Source organism: Mesoplodon mirus, assembly GCF_964341445.2.
Source record: "Mesoplodon mirus genome assembly, chromosome: 5".
NCBI classification, from domain to species: domain Eukaryota; kingdom Metazoa; phylum Chordata; class Mammalia; order Artiodactyla; family Ziphiidae; genus Mesoplodon; species Mesoplodon mirus.
The window spans coordinates 11,960,285-11,982,385 of record NC_138980.1 but is presented as its reverse complement, the minus strand read 5'-3'; the positions used below and the strand labels follow the sequence as shown (position 1 = coordinate 11,982,385).

The 22,101-nt window shown below is 44.5% G+C and overlaps 1 protein-coding gene across 11 annotated transcripts in view; it reads right to left on the bottom strand.

Moving 5' to 3' along the window:
• Positions 1 to 22,101, bottom strand: part of TENM2 (teneurin transmembrane protein 2) — a 530,300-nt gene that overhangs the window by 149,011 nt on the left and 359,188 nt on the right. For 6 of the 11 annotated variants that reach the window (XM_082622423.1, XM_082622416.1, XM_082622422.1 and 3 more), the window contains 3 exons: positions 17,402 to 17,596; positions 12,316 to 12,516; positions 10,434 to 10,646 (listed from right to left, as the gene is read on the bottom strand). In XM_082622423.1, the coding sequence (XP_082478549.1) occupies positions 10,434 to 10,646; positions 12,316 to 12,516; positions 17,402 to 17,596 (609 nt within the window). The remainder of the gene's footprint in view (positions 1 to 10,433; positions 10,647 to 12,315; positions 12,517 to 17,401; positions 17,597 to 22,101) is intronic. The other 5 variants (XM_082622419.1, XM_082622421.1, XM_082622417.1 and 2 more) reach the window with 4 other exon arrangements.

Here is a 22,101-nt window from a genome sequence, read left to right as displayed (position 1 = left end):
CTCTCCTTCTGTGTGTAAACACAGCAGGGCTTCAGTAGAGTGGGTGCTGAGGGTCCTGGCTGGCACACCCCTGGCATGGACCCGGGCAGTAGGGGAAGCACCCTAGGGTTCCCCTTAACTGCATTTTGTAGGCAGCCTCGCTGAGGGGACTGAGCTAGAAGAATCTGAATGGGCTAAAGATGAACATGTGAGACACATTTGGAAACTTCTAGGAATGTCTGGGGTGAGGGTGGGGAGGAAGCTTTGCAGTTGGGATGAACCATAAAATTGAAGAAGTGATGTAAATCATTCCTTACTGGTGGGGCAGACTTGTAGGGCTTGGGGCAGTGTGGGATCTGTCAGCCTTGGAATAGAACTCATGGAGGGCTAGACTGTGACCCTGGTCTATTTCATGCATGTCTCATGTTGCCTACTGATCTCATTTTAACTATTATCCCAGCTCACTTGGAAAAGTATATAAACTCTCCTGAATTAATCTCCCCACTTGACACATGTTGATTAAGACGAGCCAGCCACATCTTCAACCGTCTGGGCACAGAAAGAGGGTAACATCGCCACGGACCACAGAAAAAGGTCATTTATGGAGAATCCCATGGTGAAAGCAATGGGAAAAGACTGAATAGGCTCCTGAAGGATCTTAATCGTCAAAAAAACACTGGCTGGTAGCTTTTAATTACTTTGCAGATGTTGAATCCTATCATTGAGGACCAAGCAGGCCTCCCCCGTACTGATTACAATGAAAACATGTTTTTAAAAACAAACACTTAACTTAAAACCAGGGATACTTTTCTAATTAGAGGAAAGATTAACTAAATGCATTTTCTCTTGTAATTTAATCCGTTTTAATTATCCCGAGAATGTTTATGATGAAATACTCAACTTTCTCCTAGCTGCTACTTGGTGAGGTTTCTTTCTTTATTACTCATGAAGAGAAAGGCTGAGAGATCGTCAGTGGTATGAAGGCCTCTGCGGGTCTGGTTATAATGATACATAGAAATGCATGATGGCAAGGATGGAGGAGGAGAGCAATAATCCCTGACTTCGACTGGCGGGTTTTTTAAATGATGGTACCTGGGCTTCCCTGGTGGCGCAGTGGTTGAGAGTTCACCCGCCGACGCAGGGGACACGGATTCGTGTCCCGGTCTGGGAAGATCCCACATGCTGTGGAGTGGCTGGGCCCGTGAGCCATGGCTGCTGAGCCTGTGCATCCGGAGCTTGTGCTCCGCCACGGGAGAGGCCACAACAGTGAGAGGCCCGCGTACCGCAAAAAAATAAATAAATAAATAAATGATGGTACCCTATTTTCCAAAAGCAATAAAGGCAAGCTTTTGAAAAAGAGCTTGTGAAATAGAATGCTGTGAAAGAAGTGGGTTAGTATAAGAGTGAACCCCATGAGGCAGGCAACTTGGGAGAAAATGCAAAATCTGTTTCTTCCATGAACATCTGGGATACCCGGTATGACTCCTGATAACCCAGGAGATGAGCCAAGGAATTGCAAAGAATCCCCAGATATGACCCCTGGGTTATGCTCCAAGGAGTCAAGCAATTGCAGCCTGGGAGGGATGTGGGTAATTGTGAAGTTTATTGGGCTGAATAAGGACAGACAATCAGTGAGAGTCTTGACTCTCCAAAAAGCATGTGTGCTACTCAACTGAGTCAAAGTTGAGGCTCCTAGGTCATTCTTTTTTTTTTTTTGCGGTACGCGGGCCTCTCACTGTTGTGGCCTCTCCCGTTGTGGAGCACAGGCTCCGGACGCGCAGCCTCAGCAGCCATGGCTCACGGGCCCAGCCGCTCCGTGGCATGTGGGATCTTCCCAGACTGGGGCACGAACCCGTGTCCCCTGCATCGGCAGGCGGACTATCAACCACTGCACCACCAGGGAAGCCCCCTAGGTCATTCTTTGATCCACAGAGCCAGGCAGATAGAATCTTAGAACCCAGAGTCATGAGGAATGAGAAGGAGTAAGGAAAGGCGAGACCAGGACAGGGTGTTCTAAGACACACTGAGCTGACAACCTCCTCAAATGTAAGAAATACCAGATCTCTTCTTAAAAGAGAACAGATTCCTACCAAAGGCCTCCAGAATATGTCAGTGGTCCCTACATGGAGAAACACTGGCTTAAAGAACTGAAGTTTTATTCTCTTCAAATAATAACAGAATTCCCAAGTAATATTTCAAGGGAAAAGTTGTTTTCCTTTTGAAGTATACTTATGGTAACAAGGAAACCCAGAATTAAAAATAAATTCTCAGAGAACTCTTGGCTACCCCTGGATATGTCCAAGAGGTCTAGTTTGGGGAACTTTGGTTGAAAGCAGCAAACCCCAATTTCACAACTGTATTAATATTAACCTGTATTAACCTAAGGATATTCAGATGTTTGGTTTCATGTACAACTGGGCAGTTTGGTAAAATAAGCAGGTTCAATCCCAGGTAAGAGAGGCAGTTTCTCTGTTAGAACCAGATGCCAGCAAGTTACAGAACAAACCTTTGTTTGGGAAATGGAGAGTGGGTAGGTGTTATTTTTGACATGCTGCTAACTGCTTGATGGATTGAAGGCAGATGTGTGAGAGGGAGACTGAAGGTAGCAGAAATGTCTTAAAGAGAAGTTGATTTTGATAATCCTCCCCTGTGCTCTGTCTTACGTTGGTAGTAGATAATGATGGTGATAATGGGGGATGATGATGATGATGTTGGCTCACATTGATTTGGCTTTTACTTTATGATGAGCACTGGGCCAACTACTTTACATATAACCCAACGAGGTAGGTCGTATTCAGTATTCTCATTTTACAGATAAACTGAGGCACACAGAGGTTAAGAAATCTGCTCGGATTTGATCTCAGGTAGATTGACACGAAAGACTGTGTCTTAATCCCTTCATTATCATGCTTGCATTGCTCAAATCCAAGTGACGTGGACATAGTTAGATGGACCTCTACTTTAACACCATCTCTTTTTTAATTAGGAAACAGAAATATATCCAAAGAAGGCACATAGATCGTCAATAGGCACATGAAAAGATGCTCAACATAGCTAATTATTAGAGAAATGCAAATCAAAACTACAATGAGGTATCACCTCACACTAGTCAGAATGGCCATCATTAAAAAGTCTACAAGTAAGAAATGCTGGAGAGGGTGTGGAGAAAAGGGAACCCTCCTACACTGTTGGTGGGAATGTAAATTGGTGCAGCTGCTATGGAAAAGAGTATGGAGGTTCCTCAAAAAACTAAAAATAGAGTTGCCATATGAGCTAGCAATCCCACTCCTGGGCATATATCCGGACAAAACTATAATTCGAAAAGATGCATGCATCTCTATGTTCATAGCACACTATTTACGATAGCCAAGACATGGAAACAACCTAAATGTCCATCGACAGATGAATGGATAAAGAAGATGTGGTGTGTATACAAACACACACACAATGGAATATGACTCAGCCATAAAAAAGAATGAAATAATGCCATTTGCAGCAACATGGCTGGACCTAGAGATTATTATACTAAGCGAAGTAAGTCGGAAGGAGAAAGACAGATACCATATGATATTACTTATATGTGGAATCTAAAATATGACACAAATGAACCTATCTATGAAACAAATAGAATCACGGACATAGAGAACAGATTTGTGGTTGCCAAGGGGGAGGGGGTTGGGGAAGGGATGGAGTGGGAGGTTGAGGTTAGCAGACTTCAGCTAATTTATACAGGATGGATAAACAACAAGGTCCTACTGCACAGCACAGAGAACTATATTCAATATCCTATGATAAACCATAATGGAAAAGAATATTTTAAAAAGGAATGTATATATATGTACAACTGAATCACTTTTGTTGTACAGCAGAAATTAACACAACATTCTAAATCAACTATACTTCAATAAAAATTTTTAAAAAAGAAACACAAATATAAACCACTGAAGGAAGTTTTTGAATGCACAGAAGCATTCTCTAGGTAAATCAGATATAAGCTGGAGCTGAGATGAGCAGATAATCAGACTAACTAACAAAATTCACAACGTATCATCGGCAAAACCAACACTCTGCTGTATCCATCGCTTTGATGTAAAGTGTATCAGTATATTATGGGAATCTACCTGGAGACCCTCCCTGACCTTATAGAAGAGAGAAAGATTTGATTGTCTGGGAGTGGACCATTCCATTTGATGCATATAAATTTGCATCAAAAGTAATAAATTTCTGGAGATGGACAGGTCCTTCGAGATCATCTCATCCAAGTGTGTTCTAAATCTAGTCAATCACATATTGCATTCGTGACATTTGCAATATCTGCACTGTTATTTACTTAATATTTTTCTTCAAATTTACTTAGGCCTAATATCACTACCTGCTTTTGCCACATCCCTACGCATTAATGCCCATATAATCATGAGTTTAACGAGCTAGTTATGGTTTTTCCTAACACTTCTTTTTAAAAGCCCCATATAACCAGTCAATAAAATACATTTGCACACCAACAAAAACATCTCATGTTTGTGGACCACACTCTAGAAAGCAGTGATGTGGTTCACCCCCCTCATTGGCCTTGGGAAGAAACTAAGGTCAGAAAGGTTGGGTGACTTCTCAAGGGCACCCAGAATGTTCATGGCACAGTCAAGCCTAGAACACAGAGCTCCTGTCCTCTGTCAATTTATTCTTCATGACACCACAATGAATCAGATAGCAAGCGATGAGAAAATGCCCATCACGAACATCTTATGGAGTTCATTGCTCTGGGGCCTTCTTTGCGTTCCCTTTTTCTTTAATATAAAGTCTTGAGCGCATACTGTGGAATCCAAGACTCATAGTCTTGGAAGAAATGTTGATTCTTTGTAAAAGCTCAAGTGACCAAGTACTCACTACATACACTCAGGGAGTGCAGCCCATTTTCCAACAGCTCTTATTCTTTGATGTTTTCCTTTCTTTTGAGTCTGGAATCTTCCTCATGCTAACTCTCACCCATGGGTTTCTGTTCTAAGAGTTCCATACTGTTTTTAGTTCTTTGCTCTTGTGAAGGCGGTGATACCTCGTATCAAGCTATCTACTTGTTGGATCTGGCCTTGTCCCTGCGGGCCACGTGCTAGTACATAAGGGGACCCTCTGAAACATGAAGGTGATGGTACAAGGAATGCTCCAACTCACTGTCTCCCCACAGAACTATAACTGCAAGACTTCTTCCCCTCTTTTCTTTTTTGATGAGACCTCCTTTTCTGCTGGGGCATATGTTACTAAATCACATAGAAAGTCATACCAAAAAAATGTTTCCCTTTAAACTAGAGGATGGTTGAGCCATAAAGCCAGGGGGAGCTTTGTGTCTGTCTAGTCTACCTTCCCCTGAAAGGCCCTCTTCAACATCTAGGCTAAGAAAGTAAACACTTTCAGCTACGAGAGTCTCACTACTTGTGAGGCAGTTTTTTTCCCTTTCATTATATTCTACTTTTTGCATTGAGTTGAAAATGGGTTCCTATAACTTCTACCTCCAGGGCCTTGTTCTGAGTTTGGGTAGGAAACCTGGGCAGACTGCCTGACCCAGACGTGAAGAGAACTTCTGGGCATGTGGTGATTCCTGATCTTCAATGAAAAGGCTCACATTTTGGCCACCGTGTAGCGGAAGAAAAAAGCAGCAGTGGAACATATTCTGCTCTCTGCTGTCCATAATCTTAAAGAGTGAAGAACTATCACTTTAGGCTTTCACTTCAAAAAATATGGAGATCCTAGGATGGGTTCCAATAAGAGCTCCCGGAGGAATATGTTAATGAACCAATCAGAGAATTAGCTGCTTCCAAAGACCCAGTGGGAAGGATGGTTCCATAGTGGCTAATTTTCTCTCAACTTGATATCTCATGGTAGAGTCATGAAAGCTCAAATGTTGAAGGATAATAGCTACAAGAAAAAAAATAAGTTTCCATAACTTAAATGAAGCTGGAATGAGATGCAGAAGCAGCTGTACTCAGTCTGAAGTTGGTTCTTTTTTTTTTTTTTTTTTTTTGCGGTACATGGGCCTCTCACTGCTGTGGCCTCTCCCGTTGCAGAGCACAGGCTCCGGACGCGCAGGCTCAGCGGCCATGGCTCACGGCCCTAGCCGCTCCGCGGCATGTGGGATCTTCCCAGACCGGGGCACGAACCCATGTCCCCTGCATCGGCAGGCGGACTCTCAACCACTGCGCCACCAGGGAAGCCCTGAAGTTGGTTCATTTTGACAGTCATTTTCTTCCTGACCTGTTCCCTGTAGCTCCGAAGCTCTCTCCCTCTTGGACTGTGACCCTGTCTACTCCTGATGACAATCACTTAATCAGCACATCAGATTGTCGCACGGCTGGTTTTACCTTGGGTAAAGATTCATTTTCCTTATTAACATCACAAGAACCTAGTTCTTTCCCCAACCAATTAAAGAGGAAAAATAGAAGGGTCCCAGTGCGATAGAGGGAAAAGAAAACTGTTCTGACTTGTGGTACAGGGGCAGGTTACTCAGTCCCACACGATCCTGGGAATCCAGGCCTCATGATTCTGAAATGCAGCTGGAGGTCAGGACCACATAGAAAAAGTAAACAGGCTGGAATAACCATTATAGACATTGCTCACTACCCAGATATCAAAGAGTTCACCTAGGGTCGGAGCCTAGCTTTGGTGGATTTACTCTGTGTGTGTGTTAGCTTGTATTATTTAGAGTGGATATCTGGACAGCTGACGACAATAGCAACAATCCCCAATGAGCATTTTGCTTTCCTCCTTGTAATCTCCAGCAATAAGAACTTTGGTCTCTCCCTGTATTTTGCCCGACTATTCTGCTTGCAGAACATGTTAACATTTACTCTGTTTCTTTATAAGAGATGTTTATCTGAATTTACTCTAGTTCATAGAGATTTCTGAGTTATTCTATGGTTCCTTTTTGCCCTGGTGTTATAGACTTTGAATAGACTGCTGAGGTTGAATCCACAGTATTAATAAGGGGTGGTGGGAGGGATGGCAGGTGATAGGACCAACAACCCATTTTAGGATTATGTTTAAAGAATGAAACTAGTCTAACCACACAATGTGCCTTCTGATTTATTCATATGAGTAAACTGCAGCCTATTCAAATAATGCTAATATATTCCAAAGAGATACACGAATTGTGGTTGATTTGGATTCAATGTCTATTTCTCCTCTCTGCAATTCTGGAGATTTTTGCCATACTCTGTATTTAACTTGTTAGAAAGAGGTAATAAAAGATCATTGCTTGGTAGAATCCAACCTGTTGGCAAGTTAGCTCTACCAGTTAACATTGAAATGTTATACCTTATATTTAAATCTTTAGCAATATGTATTAAATATCCAAATATAAAAGAATAATTTGGTTGAAAATTTCCAGAAACGCATTTGACCAAGCATGGATAGATCCTGGTGATTCTACTTGATTGAGTTTTGGAAGGCTGTGCTTTTATCCTCATCCCTTTCCCCCATGCATCTGTCTTCTTGCTTCCTTGGGTAAAATAAACGTGATACACAAGGACTGATGTGAAATGCTTAGCTGACTATTTGCAATGACCCTAAGAAAACTGTCGCACCATGACCTTTCGAAAATAAACCACAGACAACCGAAGCACCCACTGCTTTGCCTTACCCCGAACCTCCCAATGCATTTTTTTTTTTTTTTGCAGACTAGGTGCCATTTCATTCTTATTTATTTTCTATTTTCAAAATATAGCATTTGAGGCTCTGCTTGAAAGGGACCAAAGAGCCTCTCTTTCTTTTCTGACTGTCAGTATCCCTGAGGAGGAGGACTGGTTCTGGGCTTGTAAATTGCGGCATTCACTTAGAGTGAATCGACAGGAGAGTCTGCTCAAAATAAAAGATTAAAACTCCATGAAACAACTCTGGGGGCAGAGGTTGAAAAGCAAAAGGAGCTTGAACATGTGTACGAACACCTCTAGATTTTGAATAGCAAATCTCACCAACCAAGGAATGCTTGGGTTTTTTCGAACAAAGCCCAATGAATGTAAATCTGTGAGGGGATGGTACTGTTACTACTAATAAAACCACAGAGCCCTAAGTTCTCACAAGGACAGACTTTGGTGATAAAGATCTTTATGACATACGTCGTGCGAGCTCATGAAGTCGTGAGAGCTCATAATTCTGAAGGAGAGACTTTTCTGGGACGTCACTAGCTTCATTTGGGGGAGCTTTACTTGGCACATAAATCTGCACCTTTTCTGTTTCTCAAGAGCTCACGGAGCTGTGAAACTTGGACTAGACACTTCAAGTAGCAAAAACACCTTTCTCTAATTCATCTCACCCAAAGGGCTGGCTAGAAAGAATCATCTCCTGTGTTCTCCTGCTGGCCACATCCTCACCATCTTCTATGAGACTCAAGTTACCATCTTCCCATTTCATCTGCAAAGGCCCCAGAGACATTTCCACGCAACAGTTGTTCTCTCTCCACTCGCTCTCTGTGACATTTGGACCCTTCCCTTTCTCTTGGCCCCTCATGGCCTTCAAGTCACAGTTGGTATCCTTTCTCTAAAGTGAATGTTGACCCTCTTCTCTTTTCTCCTCCCTCTCTTGCCAACACTTGCGCAACTCTCCAATTCAGAGGTTGGCCAGTTTTTTTCCTGTATTTTTCGCACCAGACAACAAATAGCTTTGTGGACCACGTTGCAATTACTTAAGGCCAAGTGCAGTGCAGAAGCTGATGATACATCCACACATGGGTGTGGTTGTCCTCTACTACCACTTGGTTTAAGGGACACTGAAATTGGAATTTCATATGATGGTCATGCGTCAGGAAATATTTTGCTTTCAACTCTTAAAAAAAGGTAACTATTCTTAGCTCGTAAGCCACAGAGCAACAGGCAGCAGGCTAGATTTGGTCCGCACCCCCACCTACAGTTCTCCAACCTCTGCTCTAATCCATCAGGGCTGCCCTCCTGTGAGCTCTTCCCAGAGTAGAGATGAGTTGTAGGTGGGAGAGAGTCAGCAGGAATCCCTGTGGGATGCTAAACCCTCGGCAGATGCGGGAAGGGGAGAGCAAAGGGGAGGCTGAGGCTGGGTTGTGTGAATTGAGAGAAAGGGGGATGTTCTACCTAAAGGTTTCTGGTTGGCAAGAGCTCTTTTGGGGAGGGAGACTGGGGGCAATGGAGGTAGGAGGCTGGGGAGAGTCTGTATTTAGATCACACCGAGCATGCAAAAGTATATCAAGAGGAGCACCCCTGAAGAGTGGGAGCTATTAATAAGGATTTTAAACTGTCTCAGTATTGGGCTGTGCACTTCCTTCCCTTCAAAGCCTTCTGAATTATCCCCCAGACTCTGCAGGGAACTGAAGATGAAAGCGGCTGCAGGGGGAGCGGGATCTGGAGCATCATTGAACGATTGCAAAAACAATTCACTGCCAACAGACTGTCCCGGCAGGGTCCCAGTGCTATAGGTTGTGGCCTGGATAGGCACGCTGCCCCTCGGATGCCCAATTAGATAGAATTGGGGGAAACCTAATGCAGAGAGCACTTTATCTCTGCTTGACCACCCAAATGAACAGCATGGGAAACTGAGTCTGAGCTCATGAGTCAGCCCTGGAGAAGCTTCTAACCCTGCCTCTCACTCCAGGTGCCTGGGGTCTTGGGGCTAGGACAGAGGGGAGGGCCCCCAACTCAATGGCTAGAATCAAAGGTAAGTTCAAGGGGCCATGTTAGTAGTTTGGATAGAGACTTCTCTGAGAGTTTCCATGCAAGCACGTGGCCTCAGCCAGCTTGGCATGAAACCAACCCCAAACCGTGACAAAACCAAAACCAAAACCGAAGAAACTTGAGAAGTATTACTTCTTAAAAAAAATGACCTTTTAAGAAATATTCTCAGTCATCAGGCTTTACATATACAGAGAGGTGACTGAGTGAGGATGAAATGGGGCCAGAGGAGGAGACATTTATCTAAGGTGGTGGTGAGGGGGAGGGTCAGGAGCCCAAGGACAAAGCCTTGACCTGGGACAACAAGGGGAGGCTCAAACCTATTAGAGGGGTACCTGGTTACCCAGGGAACCTGGGAGTCCCGCCCTGCATCCAACCTGGTCTAAAAGAAGTGAGTTCAACTGTTGCCAGCAAGCAGGGATCCGGCTGGGAGGGTATTCAGAAAGGGGGGAGACTTGAAGACCACAGTCATTTGGGGTGCTTGAAACCTCCAGGCCCTGACAATTTCCCATGCATGTGCATTTCCTTTCTCCACGATGAGTAATTTGGATGGATTTTCTTATCTGATCTGCTCCCTTTCCTCCCAATCTGGAATTCTGGAAAGAAGGGAAAGCCTTCCCATCAGGACCTTGCCTCTCCCTTCCCTATGCCCTGGGAGATTTGGAGGGGCAGCAGGGAATGCCGGAGAGCACGCGTGTCCCTGAAGGAACAGCCAGTTGCAACGCACGACCATCACTATAGATCTACAATTTATGAAAATAAAGCAATATGTGCCTGTTTCGGTGCCTGCCGTTTGCCTACCAATGGTGCAGTGTTCACCATTCCAGCCCTCTCGGCATTCACATTTGCCATCTTTACAGGTCCCGTGCTCAATGCAGCGGGGGTGGCACACGCGCTGGTCACAAGCTGCGCCTGTCCAGCCCTCTTCACAGCGGCAGGCTCCCCCGATGCAGACGCCGTGAGTGCCACAGTCTACTGAGCACACTTCTGGAAGAAAAACAATGATTACAGCTCAACACCACAGCCGGTGAAACCCTCCACTGGAGGCCAGACCACACACGTGGCCCGGGTCCCTGGAGCTGGCCCAAGGCCCAGAGGTATGTCATCTTGGGTGGCCTGTCTCTCCACTGGCTGGGTACTCATCCACTGTGAGGTAGTTTCTAGAGCAGCGTTCTCACAGTGGGGTCCCTGGACTGGCTGCATCGCCATCACTGGGGAACTATGTGGAAATGCAAATTCTTATGCCCTGGTTGGTCCTCTTGACTTAGAAACGCGGGGAGTGGGACTTAGATATCTGTTTTATCAAGTCCGCCAAGTGTTTCCGATGTACACTGAAGTGTAAGAACCACTGCTCTAGGGCTTGAGACCATCCCAGGAAGAGGTCAGACATTGTTGCTCAACCAGTCTGGCAAAGCTACCCGGGAGGTGCCCACCTGAAAAGATACCTGTGGAGCCTGACTCCCCAGCCAGCTGGGATTCTTTTCCCTGTTGAGAGCCTGAACTGACCAGAGGCCAGTTAGAGACTGTCACCCAGATCGGCACCTTGGTGGCAATCATGACCGCTCTAATTGTGCTGCATTTACACAGCCTCTTTCTCAAAGGAGCTCAAAGTCTTTTGTGGTTGGGGAGGAGACATACAGACAGATATGCACTCTCTGGCACTCCAGACCTCTCACTCGAGGACAAGCACGTGCCAGACATTCATCCTTACGACAGACTACTGAGGGAGGCATGGCTCATCATGCCAGGGGAGGGGAAATCAGACCAGGAGGGTTAGTGACTCACTCCAAGTCACACAGCATGTCGGCAGCACCGCTGGGCGTTGGATCTAGGGCGCCCCCTCCCCCCATCCTCCACAGAGCTTGGCCTGGACCACCAACATCAGAGTTGAAGGCAGAGGCGAGTGGGCTGAGAAGATACCCAAAATAGCCCATTTTAACTGACTCTTCCTTTTCTTTTTTTCCTTCTGGAATGAAATATTCATTTCTTTCCCATTGTAGCAAAGCTTCGCATAGATTCCCTTCCTGATTGCCATGGTAATCTGACAGAAGGGGGCGGAAGGATGATGGCTTGCTTGGATAGGCACTTGACAGTGTGAACGGAACCATTCTAGGCAAGGTGGAGCCTGGCTTGAACTGTTGAACCATTCCATTTTAAGGTCACTAGGGAGGTAAGACACGTACTCTTAATTTTAGGAAAATAAAGGGTACAGTGCAACTTCATTATTTTCCTGTCGCTGGAGTATTGCAGAGCTTTATAACATGTTCACCTGGCACCCCGAGGGAACGTCCTTTCTCTTTTATAGGACATTCCATTCAGTTTGTCTGGGACTGAATTGTTCTGTTTTGTTTTCTGGTACCTTTAGGGAGTGTACATAAGAAAGCTATAATGCAAATGGAAGCATCCCTCCCGGGCCCCTCATCCATTTGCAGTGATGAAACCAAGGAGGCACAAGAACCAAGTGGTGTTTGTTTGTTTGTTCTTTTCTCAAGGATCAAAGACTTCATGACTGAGGATAGAGTTAGAGAGGTACTATGCAACTGACCAAAGTCCCTCCATCCTGAATGGAAAGAGCAGATTCTCATCTGTTTGGGCTTTTGGAAGGAACACAGGGCATGAGTGTTGGGGAAAGTGAGGAGAAAACCTCTTGGCTTACCGACGGAGCAGTCGGGACCCATCCAGTTGGGATCACAGCTGCAGAGGCCCGTATCAGGGAGGTAAGTGCCATGTCCACTGCACTGGTCTGGGCACTGGACCCTCGCCAGCTCACAGTTGAGGCCACCCCAGCCAGGGCTGCAAAGGCATTCTCCATTTACACAGACCCCATGGCTGGAGCACGTAGGATCCAAGCAATCAACTGAAAAAAAACAAAGAGGAAAAGTATTGATCATTCATGGGGGGTGGGCCATGAAACACCAGTTTACAGCTGAACGGACCAGTGGTTCACCAATTCCTACCTGCCTGCAAGCAAACAGAGCAGCCCAGGTAGTACATGACCCCTTGAAGAATACCCATAAAGAATTAAAGACTTTTTATTTTTTAAAATATCAAATCTCAAACTTGAAGAGAATGTAAAGGAAAAAGGGGGATTTCTCAAGCAGAATTAGGAGGAACCAAATATAGAGATGTATCATCCAACCTTGAGAACCTTGTACTTAGAAGCATTAGTATCTTACTAAACCACATCAGGGCTTCTGAGACTGGACCATGAATGCTGGTGATGTCTCTACATGTAATACCAAACCCGAGCATCCCTCACTTTTGGAGAGAAAAGTAGAGAGGCTCAGTCTAACTTCACTAATACTTGACTTCAGAAGGTACCAAAAGATGAAAAAGAAAACCAGTGACACTCATGCATGAGTCACTTTCCTAATTAAGTTTCACTTAGGCTAAGTCTAAAATTAGTTTTCATTCTCTGAGCACACATCTACTGGAAGAAGTTAGTAAATGTGCAGGGTAGAAGAGGTGAAGTTGGGTGTGGAAGTGATCCCAAAGGGGTAACCTTCCTACACATAATCTTAGTAAAATGGATGGGTGAGTCTCTGGCTGTGGCACTGACCTCCCCCCAGACCATTAATCAGGCGAATTAACGGTCAGATTCCAGTCACTGTTGTTCTTGCCAGTTTCATGATCTGATTGCTTGGCCATCTTAGTAATCAGAGTGGCTATACATCCAGTAGTGACTTGAAGTTTATTACTCTGGAATCCACTCAAAGTGAGGAGAGCAGTGAGCTGCAAAGGCCAGTTCTCAGGACAGGACTCTTTGTATGAGAATGTGACCCCAAACTCTGGACATCCATCGAGCCTAAGGATGGACAAAGAGGGCTTTTTAGAGGAAGACCAGCTTCCTTAGGTATTCCTAGAAAATGATGCAGTGGCATTTGAACAGAGGGCACTGCACACCGTGGGGTTTGAGTGGTGAACAGTGGTCTTACGTGAGGCTCAGATGGTGCCTTATGGATCAGAGCAATGGCGGGGGGGTCTTGTCATCTTATTTGACTAAGACATAAACTTCGCTCATTTTAACAGCTTGGAAATCAGGTCTGTTGGCCTAGATTGAAGCCTTTGCTTCTGCCATCATCTGAGGGCACAGCTTGAGGCAGAAATAAGAATTTTCAGCGTTAAGAGATGTTTGTTCAGGATCCCATTTGGACCTTCTCAGGAAGATGTTATTTATGGAAATCAGTTCAAAACTATGAGCCATGGGGAAGCAAAAGCTGCCATTGTTTTTTAAAATTTTAATCAGGAACATTTAATCAGGTACATTTCAGTGACTTATTATTAGTTGGAGACATTTATGATGATGCCATTTTCTCTGGTTACAATCACTTTAATGTTGAACTCATTGTCTTGGGGACTATTACTCCTGATGACACGAACCTTTTCTGATATTTTCAAATTTGCTCCATTCAGGAGGGTGGAGCACATCTGGATGTAAATGAACTGAAAGATTCAAACACATGGAAGACATTCACAAAGAGGCTGTGCAATGCCTTTAACATCTCATGCCTCTCACAGTCAAGGGAATACAGTAGGTGCTCAATACATAATTGCTGTGAGGATAAACGGCAGACTTTGCCATAAGCATTTGTTGTTAATGAGACAAATTTCCAGTGTGAAGGACTGACAAGAAAGAGAAAAGGGTGCTAATAACATCTTGCTTTTGGGAAGAATGCTGTGCAATTTGGAATCTGCAAAACATGAACTCATTCATTCAGAATCAATCTTGTCCATATTCTTCTCATAAAAGAAAATCCCAAAGTTCTAGTTTTTTACTCTGTCCCCATTTCAAACATAGCAAACTCAAAATCTACACAAAAATACCTCATGTGCTATGTGTCTCAAAAATCACTCTCCATCTATAATTAGCCACTTAAAATGTTTGGTGAGGTGCCAATAGCTAGGAGTTCTCAAAAAACTGAAAAAAACTATCATATGATCTTTTTCTAAAAGGATGAAATAAAAAGTAATATACCAAAAAAAAAAGGAAGAAAATGACACTTTTCTTCCAGATAAATTAGCTTTCGCTTCTCTATCCTGAATTACAGTATGAAGGAAGGAGGAAAATCCACTGAGATTTATTAGCCCTGGAGTGGAATGTCATTAAAAGAACCATTTGTTGTATCTAGAAATATGAGATAACCCTTTCTCAGGTCAGTGAAACCAGTAAATATGCCCTTTGTGTTATATAATTATAGCAGCTGATGGAATAACTAAATTCAGACATTAAGGGGGGTAGTTTCACTCTGAATTTTAAATTTGGTTCCAGTTTCATACGATGGTCTCGTGGCCACCTCCTCAGAGTATTCGGCAGGCAGGAGGGAGGATGGCATTGTACAAAGCTTTATAAATAGAAACAGTGTTATACTTAAAAGGGGGACAGTGGTCTTTACCAGCTAAGTACCATGTGCCTTATACCACCAGCCCTCTGGCAGCTGAAATCATTAGAACTCATTTAGTCTTGGGCCCTCTGTAGGTTTGACAAAAAAGGGTTGTGAATGCAATTTTTGTCCCTAAGGATAAAAAAGGAGGTCAAGGAGTTTTACAAACAATATGTACTATAAACCCCTGAAGAACCATGAATTACATTTATGAAGTTAAATGTCATTGAAAAATGACTCAACCATGAAACTGACATGAAAACATGGCTGACTTAAACTAATATGTCAATTCTTCTCTCGTCTCACCTTCCCACTCCCCCAGACATCATCGAGTGAAACCTCACGAATCTGTCCTTTCATTTTCTTGTGCAAATTTGCTAATAGTACAACAATGTTTATGCAGCAAAAATGGAGGATGACAACTATTGATTTCGTTGCCATGGCCATTTCAGGTAAACTGTTTGAACGTTATGACTAAGATGAATATCAGAAAGAAAAAAGGTAAATGGAAGAGAAAGGGCTGATCCAGGCTTTCTGATTCCATTTCCTATTTTGAAAACAGCATATGCATCATCTCGGCTCATTCTTTTGGGGCAGCAGAAATCAATAGAGGCGACTTCATCCTTTCATAATGATCCACGTGGCTTCCTTGTTTAGTTGGATGCTTAATTCATTCTGAACATTTAAATGAGACCAGGTGGGAGAGTGAGAAAGTTGAGAGAGTACTTGAAATCCCACTCATACAGATATGCACAATCTTGACTGGACTGAAAAAATTCTAAGATGGGCAACACCATTGCTCTATCACTATCCTCTTGCCAAATGAGGTATATGCAAAAGGTTGTGTTAACCTTGCTTGTTATATTGTTGGCCTCTCCCCTGTCTTCAGCCAATGCAGCTTTGCCTCCTGCAGTCCATTTATCTTTAAGAGCTTTAACCTTTCAAGCGGGGTTATTAAATCAGCACTTCCTCCATCCAAGCTCCCAGTTTGGTTTTATGATGCAGATGGAGGGAGGGAGGCTACCTTTTATTATAGAGGAAAACTAGAGAGAGAGTTGAGCGAGTGAGGATCTGGGGGTGGGGTCACACTTCTGGGCCCCGTTAAGGGCACTAGCAGTAATGTATTGGAAAATCTTGCAAGAATAATGTCACAGAAGCTGAGTCTTTGTGGAACTAGTTCTAAAAACCATGAAATGGGAGAAGTCACAAGGGGAGCTTCTGTGTGGGTATCTAAGGGAAAGCCACTGTCATTACTTTGTGGTGAGGGCTGTAAGGACTGAGCCAATTCAAAGGGAGGGAGCAGGCGAGAGAGGGAGAGAACCTAGGTTTTCACCTTCCTGCTAACTGTGGATGATTCTTTATAAGGGGAAAAGCAATAGATGGGCAACTAAAATCATACTCTGGAAGGGCAAATACAGAGGGGGAAGGCTGACAGGCAGCTTGGCTGAGTTCCAGTGCCTTACAGGTCCCAACACCTTGCTACCAAATGACTTCCTGAAGCACTAACCAGAACAACTAGGACTACTTAGAGCTGGCTTCCGAACACCTCCGCAGAGGTGCTCTTTCCCTGTATTCCTATACTTCCTCCCCCAAACCACCCCCCCGCCCCCAGCTTCTGATCAGGCTTGGCTTGCCCACGTGTGCTAGCGACCAATTCAAAGCACGCTAGAGTGAGCTCTTCAGGACTCATCAAATCCCAGCCCTCTCACTGCGCGCCCACTCTCCTCTAAGTCTCTGTGATTGTAGGTAACCAGGATCATTTGCCCCACATGGTGTCTCTAAATGACACAGGTACCTATAGTCTTTCGAGCCTGACTGCCTTCTATTGATGTTAATTTTTGCAGAAATACTTACACAGACATATACGGGTCTGAGATGACCAGGAACAGCTTTAAGAAAAAACAACAAAAAAGAAAAGAAAACAGCCTTGGGGAAGGGAGGAGGATTAAGGATTCTTGTTTCTTTTTTTCTGGATACCATAATTCCCAAGTCAGAGGACTTTAGATAAAGCAGAAAAAAAGAGGAAGATGGGGAAGGGGAAGGAAGAAAAAGGAAAAGAAAGAGCAGGAAGGGGAGGAGAAGCAGAGGGAGACAGAAGACAGAAAAACACAGGAGAAAAAGAAAAGGAACTAATTAACATAAAGAACTGGAAAACAAAATATGTCTTCCAGAGTCAGCCTGCAAGCCTCCTCTCTTGAGTTCTAAAGCTTAAGAAGTCCATCAAAGCCGAGCGGTTTGAAGTGCAAAATGTTGAAACTTCCTTTGCAAAACACGGAGCCAGGACTGGGCTCACTAGCAAAGGTCCAGGTCTGCAAACGCCTCCCGCCCCCATGGCTGCCCAGCCCACCCCTTGGCACTTACCTTCCTCGCAGTGCTTGCCTTTGAAGCCGGCAGAGCAGACACAGTTGCCATCGATGCAGGAGCCATGGCCCCCGCAGGAAGGATCGATGCACTGATTCAAGGGCACATCGCACTCCGCGCCTTTCCAGCCGCTGTAGCACTGGCATGTCCCTTTAGAGTACTGTCCGTTCCCGCTGCACAGGACGGGGCAGGCGGCTGCAAAGAGCAAAGACAGAGCACCAGGTCACAGAGGATGGGGCTGGGGACAGCGCCTGAAGGGCTGTGTCCGTCTAAGGAGGCTGAGCCTGCCGGGCATCTCGGCTTTGCTTGCAGGGCTCTTGGCTGGGGACTTGGGCCACGGAGGTGCAGAGCCATCTTCAGATAAACAATAACCACCACAACAGAAATGCTACTAAGAACAACTAATGAGAACCTACTGAATAGCACAGGGAACTCTCCTCAATACTCTGTAATGACCTGTACGGGAAAAGAACCTAAAAAAGAGTGGATATAGCCATATGTATAACTGATTCACTTTGCTGCACAGCAGAAGCTAACACAACATTGGAAATCAACTATACACCAATAAAAATTAATTTAAAAAATGCTACTAATAACAGCAGTTACCACCAACTGAATGCTTATTATATGCTGGGCACGGCATAGGATCCTTCACACGCAATTTATTGCTGAATCGTCATGATCACCCAACGAGGTGGGAGGCTAGGATCACGCTCCCATTTTATAGCTGAGGCTCAGATTGGTGAAATTACTTTGCTGGAAATCATAAAGGTCACGAGTAGGGGGGCCCCACTGGAAACCAGGTTGCCTTGACTCTAAGCTGTGCCTTTAACGAAGCTGCATGGACATGCGTGCTGCTGCTGTCAGTAATGGGGATCAGAACCCATTTTGCTGAATATTCTACCCTCAGATTAGTCAACTCCTACTCCTGATAAGTTTATGTTCATTAAAAAGGAAGGGGAGGGTTTCCCTGGTGGCGCAGTGGTTGAGAGTCCGCCTGCCGATGCAGGGGACACGGGTTCGTGCCCCGGTCCGGGAAGATCCCACATGCTGCGGAGCGGCTGGGCCCGTGAGCCATGGCCGCTGAGCCTGTGCGTCCGGAGCCTGTGCTCCGCAACGGGAGAGGCCACAGCAGTGAGCGGCCCGCGTATAGCGGAAAAAAAAAAAAAAAAAGAAGGAAGGGGATGGGCCACTGTTGAGGCACCATCTCTCTATGCTTCACTTTCCTTATCTAGACCACAGAGAAATAATTGTGCCTACCCCAAAGCATAACATGTGTGATAAAGTATAAAGAGGAAATACGCCTGGCCTTAAAAAAAAAAAAAAAAAAAAAGGAAGGGGAGGGCAGGTTGAAGACATAAAATCTCTAGCAGTTCATGTCAGCAGGGACCCCCTTGCCTCTGTTGATAGGAAGAAGGCTGACAATCTGGGGATGGTCTGGTATGAATTACCAACAGTTCTTACCAGTTTGGCCTCAACTGTGCCAATACTGCCCATTTGGAGGTCATCAAGAGTGAGATTTTAGTGGTCACCTTCAGACTTTGGACTCTTCACTTCAGGATTAGTTTGTAAAGAACCTGAATTTCCAACCTGGCTTCCACCATGAGCCTAAAATGAGGGCATGGCTCCAGGCTATGGAACTGGCATTCAGGGACCTTCAGAAATGACCGACAGGGGTGTTTTAACAATTCCTGGTTTACCTGTGATTTTGAATGCACAGGCTCCAAGAATTCTCCAGGTACATGTGTGCCTGCAACTGGAATGGTCTCCCCATCCCCTGACACGATTACATACCTAATTAGATCGCTCCTTAGTAAAGGCCCCATCCACCTTACCGTGCCCCTTTTGTTGTCATGTTCTATTTAGTTTTTATAGTAATTAATTCTCCTTCTGTGTCTCATTTCCCAAAGATACAGTAAGCTACTCAAGGACAAGACTATGTTTATCACTGTTGATTTCCTTCCAGTGTTGCATTCATCAGTGTTGGCTTGATTGAGTAAATATGTCTGTTATGTTCCTGACATTCAGAGACTCCCAAGTGGTGGGCGTGCGGGCAAAGCAGAAAATGGCCATTTATGAAAGGTGTGGAAAGAACAGTTTCTAGAGCAGACCTCATGTTGTACATACAATGCCTTTTTCTCCTGAAGTGTGTGTTGGTTATAATTGACCCTAATTGTAAACTGACATGAAACAAAAACATCTCAACAGCTGACCTACGATCCAGGGGCTTTCCCCACCCCCATATTCTATTTTAGAATAGTTGTACAAACAACCATTTCCAGGAGAATTCTTATGCTTATGAATCTACCAGAGAAGAAGAATGAGATCAAAAGAGAGAACATCAAAGCTACATGTTAAATTTAGATAAACTCTTTCTAAATGTAGGGAGCATGCCTTCTATTTCCAAGAGACTTGAGCAGAGAGATCTGTAGAGTTGCGACCCATGCTGATTGTCTGAGAGAGGGTACCGTTCTGAACCAGGGTGCCCAAGATTCAGATTAGGGACTGTGCAAATACGAACAAGTATGAGAAATGATGGGCTTTCTCAAAGTATTGAGAGGGCTTCCAGGACAAAGTAAATTGGTTCCATGTCAGTGTCCCATACATAAGACTCATGCTAAGCTTTAGGTCAGGGAGGGGAAATGAGGGCCCATGAGCTACTCGTCTCCCTCCTGCACCTCTGCAGGGGCAGATCATGGCATCTTGTCCTCCGGAGCCTAGGAAGAGCCTAAAAACCTTCAATGTAGCGCCCTGGCTGGGACTTGGGAGCAGGTGGAGGTGGCAAGAGAAAACTCACTTGCCATTTCTGACCTAGGTAACACTTGTGGGACATCTCCTGGTGGGAAGACTAGAATCAGCATCATTTCTTACCACACTTCTTCCCTTGCACACTCAAACAGGACAACAGGAAGAAGCGTGGCTACCCATGCCTAGTGATAAGAGCTTCCAAGGGCTGTTTCTGACATGAGGGCTCTCTATTGAACTTGCCCCGGATGGCAGAGAAAGTTCCATCCAATCACCACCAAGGGGCTCCCACTGCACTTTCCTTCCACCCAAAAGGTGGAAGAGGGTAGAACGTAAGGAGGAAACAATTATTGTCTTTATTAATTGATAAAATACAGTTAGGATTATTTTCTGTATTCATATTGTAACTGTTTTTCTTCTGCATAAACTCCAAGTGGTGAAAAAAAATTGGATTGTCTAGAAGGTAAGAATGGATTTTATTTAAAACCAGGTGCCTGGGAAGTCAAATTTAAAATATGACCTACTTAAATTACTCAGGGGGAAAAAAGTAGAGAATAGTCAGGTCAGGGAGTTCTCCACATTCTAAATGCAGCCTTCCTTCAATATGTTGGCTGTATGCTCACCAGGAGGGTGGTAGAAAATGAAAAACACTGTGATGTTCTCCAGAAAGCAGGGCACTTGACAGGTTCCACTGATGTCACATAAAAAAAGCAGAAGGCCGGTTAAAGAAGAATGACGCTCTCTAGTAATCCATTTACCATGGGACAGAGGGCAAGTGTCAGATGAGCGCCTTCCAGTGGTCACTGGGCTGACCTGCACGGAGAACTCCTTCCCTTAGGGTGACTGACTCGTCCTCAGACACAACTCAACCCAGAGCATCACAGTATGTAAGGCTCAGCCTGGTCCTCATCTGAGAGGCTGCGCATGAGGTGGGGACCTCCTGCATTAATAACTTTTCTTATAGTTTTACTATCACTAAATCTACAAGATTTTTTTTTTATGACAGGTTATAGGACAGACAATTCTGACTGCACCTGCCTGGAAGTGATATGGAACAGAGGTGGAAAGAATAAGGGTTTTGATGCCAGAAAGCCCTGGGTTCAAATCCTGACCCATCACTTACCAGCCTCGGGATTTTGACAAGATCACTGTACTTCTCTGAGACCCACTTTCCCCATCAAAAAATTCTCTCTCAGAGTTGATGGGAACATTAAGTGTGCTAAAATGCCTGAGGACTCCAAACAGTAGCTGACACCTGGTTTGTAATTAACGCATGTTCCCTTATGAAATTCCAAACTGAATCTCCAGACTGACTTCAAGGGTTAATAAAATTAAAAATGCAGTAGGTCTCAAAGGCACACACGCCACCACCACCACCAGAAAAGCATCAAATAATACTAATAGAAAGACATCATCTTTTTCTTCCCCTAGTCTTCTCTGGTTGTGGGCGGGAGATGGTTCTGGAATCACGTGTGGAAAGTTTTACATCCCTGTCTCTCTCCCCTGTTCCTAAGGCTTTCCAGGAGCACAGCATTGTACATTCAACTTTCTATTTAAAATTAATTAAAATGTTTGCACAAAGTGACTATTCCCGTTTTACTAAATCTAGTAAATGGAAGCTCTAAGACTTGCGCAGAAGAAAAATATACCACTGCCACTAAGGCCTGACAAGTTAACAGGCTGACGACAAAAAGAAATGACACAATTTAGATTCACCTAAATGGTGTAAAGCTCATTTTAATGATCAAGCTGGAGCTTTTTTTTTTTTCTCCCCCCAGAGTTCTCTGTAAGGGATGAAATGAATTATCAGTGTTATTTACTCAGTGGGAAGTAACAGGACAAGCCACCCGTGTCTGCTGCTTTAAGTTAAACGGGTCCCACCTACTTGGAGCTTACAGTACAGAGACTACCTGGAGAGAAGGTAAAGGGGGTTGAGGAGCCCCAACCAGCCAGCC